The sequence below is a fragment of the Sphaeroforma arctica genome (assembly GCF_001186125.1).
Source record: "Sphaeroforma arctica JP610 unplaced genomic scaffold supercont1.2340, whole genome shotgun sequence".
NCBI lineage: Eukaryota > Ichthyosporea > Ichthyophonida > Sphaeroforma > Sphaeroforma arctica.
This window is the reverse complement of record NW_014038218.1, coordinates 1-7,266: the sequence shown is the minus strand read 5'-3', so window position 1 is coordinate 7,266 and position 7,266 is coordinate 1. Positions and strand designations below refer to the sequence as shown.

Sequence of the window (7,266 nt, the reverse complement as noted above, 5' to 3'; positions counted from 1 at the left end):
TTCAAACAGATATACGTAAATATAATATTGATGGATGCTGGTATATTTGCGTTGTAAACTGGATACCTATGACTAAATTTCATTTCTTTGCCACTCCCTTGACTGGCTAAGATGCACAATATCTCGGGAGATTGCTACTTGTGAATATACGTTTTCTTATATATGATCGATTCTATATGTTAGTAAAAGATGATTATTTTATCCATATTGTAGTTTGTCAATCGCATTTATGTTTCCCAATTCAATTTTTAAATAGCCGGAGTGTTTATATGTTCACTTAAAGTTGCATAGAACTACTATGAGTTCCGTTTCAGTTTGCTTATAGGGCTTCTCTGTTCGGGACTATACCACTAACATGCCGTATAACCTACTGATAGACCGGACAGACGAAGCGACCCACAAGCGTCGACACGCGATAGATACACATACACACCTAAGCCCAATGAGACATCCGAATAAGCGAACGAAGACATGCCTTACAACAGGCAGCGAGATGAAGATGGGCACAAACACGGCTGTGGAAACGCACTCTCCGGGTAGGATACGTGATCCTTCACACAGTCTGAACAGTGGCCGAGGCGTGTCCAGTCCCTTGAAGACTACCACCTATACACAGGGGAGGGGTGTCCTGAGCAGGGCACCTGCACCTCAAGATGCAGACGATACGACCGCAAGAAAAGGGCAGGCACTGACCAGCAGCCCGTTTGCCCCGGCATTGACCGGCAGTCCGTTATCCGCGAGAACGAGGACAGGCACTTCTAAGCCATCGGACCGAAGTCTTGGTTGCAGCACCACACCGGGTGGTAGACAAAGTGATGGACGGCCCAGGAATAGCTTGAGCGCGCATGGGAACAACAAGGGAAACCTTACACAACACTCTCCCAACCCAGTACTAACCACCCAAAACAACACGACGACTACCACCACCCCTACCCCTACCACCAAGCCACGCAGCGACAGCGGCGTAGCAGTCAACGGCGGTGCGGCAGGGCAGGCTGGTGTGGACTATAGAGCTCGAGCGAGCGATAACAAGCGAAAAGGGACAGCTGTGGCACACCCCAGGTGTACGACCAAGGCCAAGGCAACACCGGCAGATGTTAATAGGCAGACACGGCAGGTGAACACACTCATAGGAGCGCCAAGGGACGCAGTCAGCAGTACAGCACAGAGACGTGTGCATGTAAGTGGTTGCCTGTGGCTGTCCCGTGTTTGCAGTGTTGGTGTCACGTCTGCACCCGAGGTGAGGTGTGTCTCTGTCTACTTGTGCGTGACTTCTCGTGTGCTCTTGTGAGACTACCGTGTGTGTGTGCATTTAATTCAACTATACACCAGGCCTTAGCTTTATACATGCATAAGCACGCCAGTGGTGCTTGGTTTGTTGTTTGTGCGTGGGGGTGAGTACCACACACGCATAACTTCAATAGACTCGTGCGTTGTGTAGAGACTACGATCTGTTCGTTGCATAGAGGGCACTACGCAGGTTTAACGTTCTTAGGTTTGAATTTTACGGGATGGTATTAGATACTATTATTAGGTTTTATCATCGGAATTGTGTCTTATAGCCAGAGTTGTGTCTATTGCGTCACTAGTAGGTTTAGGTATAAGTGGTGAGATCAGTTCCTTGTACAAAGACGTGTGGCAAACCTGGTTGACAGGTGTGCGCATAAACCGCAGCGTGCCTGTATTACGTTAAGCGGTAGTCTACTATCCATTCAAACGTAGTTTATCCCGAGAACTATTGCCCCAACTCCAGTATAAAATCAGCGTATGGGAAATCTAGCCTATATCAACAGGCTGGAGGTATGTGTAATTGGGACGCATACAGGTCTCAAGGTATGGCCCCCTCCTCATTAATATGGGCTGCATATAGTTCACGCCCAGCCGAGTGGTGAGTCATCGTCTGCTTTGCTTATTCCCAAATAAACACATGATTCGCCACAACAGCTAACCCCGGAGCAGCGTGCAGTGGTGGGCCGTTTGAAGCGACCGGGGCAAGCGGTTCCTGGAGGCGAGATCTTGATAGTCAACTCATGTGCCGGCAGCGGGAAAGTGAGTAGGAGATATATACCATAACTTTGATTCTTATTTCCTTGGACGGATACTAGTTGTGTTTTGTGTCGAGGTGTGCTTTGCTTTGTTTCATGTCACTCTCGATGATACGTGTTGTGCTCGTTGTAGTGTATGCGTGTGGTCTGTGGTTGTAATCTCGTTCATCGGTGCGGGTGTACATCTATGCACACGTTACTTACGCTACCCCGCACCCCCTCCACAGACCACCACACTCGTGGAAGTGGTTGTCCATGTCTCCCATCACACTTACACACACAGTTACTTTACTTACACTACCCCTCACCCCCTCCACAGACCACCACACTCGTGGAAGTGGTTGTCCATGCGCTTGTCATAGGCCACACAGGCGTGCGCGTGTGTTCGTTCTCTAAAGCGGCGAAGATTGAGTTTGAGGGGCGTCTCCTGGCCAGAAACGCACCCCATCATATATCCCTTACAACGCACAGCATAGCTATGCGTGCACTCGGATTGCAGCAGAACGGCACAGCCACCTCTATTATTACGGACGATGGCAGGCTTAACAAGAAGATAGGTATGGGTATGACTTAGTATGGGCAGGTGAACATGGTAGTGGCTACTGTAAGGGTTGTGTGTAGCATGGTAGTGGTTACTGTAGGAGTTGTATGGAGTCTGCGTGTTGCTAACGAAGGGAGAAGTGAGGTCTTTGATTCCGTTTGGTTTATTGTTCGATGGTACGTCCACTCGCTATAGAACTACATGTGTGCTCACTTAATGGACAGCCGCACAGTCCTTCCGTTGGTATGGAACGGCGCTGCATAGCGAATAGGTCTGTGCACTCTGCTATATCGTTAATTGTTTGTTGTAGGTTTGAATTGGAAGTTTGAGTTCGTTGTTATAGTTTTGAATTAAATGTTATAAGTTTGAATTAGTTGTTACTATGTTCAATTGTTGCTAAAAGTTTGAATTAGTTGTTGTAAGTTTGTATGGTTGAATAAGGGAAGTCCTTTTGATAGTCGAATGCTTATTCCGCACAATCGATGCATCGATACGAAGTCAATTCTGAATATTCAATGGGCTAGGAACTATAAAGTCTGGCTATAATATGAAAACGGCAGGTGCCAAAAGATACCCCAAAAGACCCCCCAAAAGACCCCCGCTGTAGAGGTTAAGTTTTACGTAGTGTATTAAAAACGGATGTATCTGTCAAGACCTGTCTAGGAATTTGAATGGTTTGCCAAAGCACTTTGTGGAGTTCGCTAGCAAACCAACTAACAATTAACGTTTATTTCAATCTGTGTGCGATTAAATACAGAGTCCATCTGCAGTTCGAGGATAAGCTCATTCATCGCAAACATCGTGAAGAAGAAAGCCGCGGCCAAAAATACCGTCGTCACCTTTATCAGGAAAACGTTACAACAGTTCTTTCAGTCAGTGGATACCGAGGTCCAGCCCTATAAAGAGGCGCTTGACTACCACAAAACAAATAAATTAGGCCTACCCGTCAATCCGGGCAGGTTCTATGAGCAGGCCGCGGAAGACGTCTGGACGTACTGCGACTGCACCAAATTCGGGTTCAGGAATCAAATGAAATCGGGACGAATCTCGAATAATAATAACAGTAATAATAATAATAGTAATAATAATAAGGCGTCGGCTTGGAATTTCCATACGCACGACAGCTATATGAAATGTGCTCAGTTACAGCTGTTGCCCATAGACTGCAGTCTCCTGCTGGTAGACGAGAGCCAGGATTTAACTGCCTGTCAGATCGACTGGTTAGCCGGTCAGGCCCAGACACACAACATACAGATCTTCTTTGTGGGCGATGCCGCACAGGCCGTGATGGGCTTCAGAGGTGTGTCCGTTGAGGTCTGGTTGTGCATCTGTTAGTGTCTTTGTTAGTTTCTATGAGTGTCGCCGTTAGTGCCTTTGTTTGTACCTTTATAAGTTTTTTTATAGTGCCTTTGTACGGCAGTCGAGGTGATGTTGTGAGGTACATAAACGTATCGTACGGGAGCGTATAGTAGGAGTTTATACCAAACAGCATGCCTTGTGAGTGATAAAAACGTACTCTCTCTCCTCCCCCCCCCCCCACCCACCCCCTTGGTTCGGCCTATTAATTCTCATAGTCGTTGTAAGCTCGGCATCTGGTCGGATCTCAGATCTCGTATATCTCACCACCCTATCCTGTTTGGGTAGTTTGAGATGGTTTACTTCAGGTGTTAGGCCACCCTATGATTAGTATCTGTGGATCGTTGGGGGCTGTGGTTGGTTGTGCTGATAGTTGTGTGTCGTGAAGTGTACCCTTGTTCAATAGTGTAGGCTCCTGACTGGTGGTGTGGTTAACTCTGTGGCCTAGCCCATCGCCTTGAGAGTCTTTTTGTATAGTTGTATATCGCTTCTCATTTTTCTGGTATAGGGCACTTGGACTGTGTGAGGAGTGAATAAGCTGCCGGATATAGTCTCTGAGCCAGGCTGGTTATGACCCCCTCCCACGCAGTGTTTCAAGTGGATGCACAAGCACTCTATATACATCGACTTGATTGTTGAATGGCGTACAACTCCTCCGATGTTCATACTGCAGGGTTGTTCATACTGCAAGGTTCTTTATACTGTAGGGTTGTAGGGTTCCGTTGTAGGGTTGCTCATACTGTTGGGTTGTTCATACCGTAAGGTTCTTCATACTGTAGGGTTCTTCATGCTGTAGGGTGGTTCTTTACTTTAGGGTTGTTCATAGAATTCCGTTGCCCACTAGGCGTATTGTTCGATTCGTAACGGCGACTCTGACACCGATCCCTTCTCTTGCATCATATCGGCCCACACAGGAGGCAACCCCCGAGCCTTGATGTCTATCAAAGACCAGTACAGAAATGTCCACCAGCTGCACCTGACCCGTAGTTTTAGGTTCGGGCCCCAGATCGCCTTCGCCGCGAACCGGCTTCTGTTCATCAAACAGCACTCGCATCAGTGTGTACTCTTCGAGCCCTACCGCGTCGTGGGAGGGTCGCAGAATAAGCACCCACATGACGGAATAAGCCGCACCAGCCTGGTTGCGCAGCGGAAGTTCCCGTGTGCCGTGGTCACTCGCACCAACCTACAGATGGTCGAGGCCTACTTCGACATAGTCCAGGGCTTGTCCGAGGGGGAGACACTACGGTGGGCGGTGAGTGAGGGTACTGAGTCGACTTTGAAGAGGGCCGTGCGCGAGTGTCTGATGTTTGTGGACGTGTTTACGGAACACAAGGACTCGCTACCGCTGGGGATTTTCAGGGGGTATGTGGGACTGACCTGGGATCGGGTGCGAGAGACGGTCGAGGACAATGAGAATAACTGTGACTATAGCATGTATGTGAACTTTGTGACTGCGCATAAATATAATGCTGAGAGGCGGTTGCGGGAGTTTGTGCACATGATGGACAGGTGTGGTAGGGCCACCGGGGATTGGGACGTGAAGCTTATGACTATACACCAGGCGAAGGGCCGCGAGTGTGCCTACGTGGAGATCTTCGGCAACCTCATGGCTCTTGCCAAGTATGAGGTGGATGTGCTTGAGGACAAATCCGGTAGCGTAGATCCTGGCGATAAGTCCCGGAGATTCAACACCGCCAACGAGGCCAGGCACGGACTGGGCTTGGACCGGTGCCAGGCCAGATTTGCGTGTACAGTGGAGCAGAACGATGAGATTGACCTGTACTACACCGCAATAACTCGAGCCCAGAAGGAGGTGTTCGTGCCGGATTCTTTCTGGGGGGTCATGGAAGACATGGAGGAGCTTAGTGAGTTTGTGTACGGGTGCAAACAGGCTCAGGACGTGACTCGGAAGCTGGTGCTGCCCGGGGACAATAGAAAGGTTTGGACTATGGTCGAGGCCATGGCTTTGTACAGGGACATTTACCTACCCATGTTGCAAGATATGAGAGACACATGTTGTGCAATAACTGAGTGACGGGGTTGCCTGCACATGCCGCGGTGTTGTAGCCTTGCTGGCGATTGATGAGCTAAGTTGTATTCTCTATAGGATGGACTGCCCAATGCATACACACACACGTCCAAGCGTTCGTAAGTTGGGGCACGAAGCTGGATATTGTAATGGCCTAGTTGCACTGGTATCTAAGGAGGATGGCTTCTACTTTGCTCACGAACACGTATAACGGAAAGCCCGCTCCACGAAATCTGAACGAATAATGACAGTCAAGAAAGATGGTATTCTCGTGGGAATATGCCGTTACAGCTGTTTCGTAAAACCGTTTAAAGAACACAGCTGAATGTAGGAAAGCGAGTGGGAGATCAACTGCGTTGCGTGAAGTGCGCTGGGCAACCTGTACTGAGGCTCGTTATCTATCTACAACATCGTCCATAGCTCTAAATAGAGAATTGTAACAATCTTAAGACCAAACTTTCTTATACTGGGGTGGATATCATCAGCGGCAGTTGGATGTGCGCAGTTGGGTCTCATTATCCCTGTCTGTCGATGCCTGCATGCTGGACCTTAGGCGTCTCATTAGCCAGTCGAGTATAGTGTCTGGTCGATGCATGCATGCTGGACAACTCAGGGCTTAGTAGCCACCGTTTACAACTGGCACGCACGCGGTAGCTGGGCATCAGAGTCTCGGACAGTGCAGTGAGAGGTCGTGCTGGCGGATGAAGTTTTAACCGGAGTTTGGCTGGGACTGTTTGGCGCTGTAGTTTTGGCCTGCCCTCGTGGATGCGCCACTTTGAACGCCTTCAGAGTACGAGGCTGTGGCGTTGACGGGAAACACTACACGGCTGCGAGTAGCGATAGAATGAATCAGAAAGCAACCGTGAGCCTTCGGACAGACGCTGTGGTGCATGGAATTAGTGTCACTCGCGCGTGCCCACACAGCAGCATAAAGTCAAGCGGTGTCGCCCTAGACCACGCTGATTCGTGGAGAAGTAGTAAGGCAGAGGGTATATACTGCATGTTATTGTCGAGGCTTCTTGGCTGCACTAAACCAAAACGGCATCCTAGAAGTCACAGACGTATTTCTCCTCTAATGTACTACGATCGTCGACTACAATTTCATGGGGCTGTTTCAAAACTTGGTATTGAAGGATTGACCAAGAACCCTTCATAGAGATGAAAGCATTGATAATTCGAATAAAATCACGGAACAGGTCATAAAAAATTATTCGCTTTGTAAGAGGCATTTGTTAAATGCGACTTGCATTCTGAAGCGCGTTCACTTCCTCATACATGAATAAACATTTGGCCAC

At 48.6% G+C, this 7,266-nt stretch overlaps 1 protein-coding gene across 1 annotated transcript; it reads left to right on the top strand.

The window, feature by feature from the left end:
• Window positions 1–355: 355 nt before the first annotated feature.
• Window positions 356–6,545, top strand: SARC_12485 (hypothetical protein; the record flags this gene model as incomplete). Its single annotated transcript, XM_014293407.1, has 5 exons — window positions 356–1,240; window positions 1,945–2,049; window positions 2,365–2,602; window positions 3,344–3,886; window positions 4,857–6,545. 5 exons carry the CDS (start codon window positions 356–358, stop codon window positions 5,975–5,977), a joined length of 2,892 nt encoding a protein of 963 aa, XP_014148882.1. The 3' UTR covers window positions 5,978–6,545.
• Window positions 6,546–7,266: the final 721 nt, after the last annotated feature.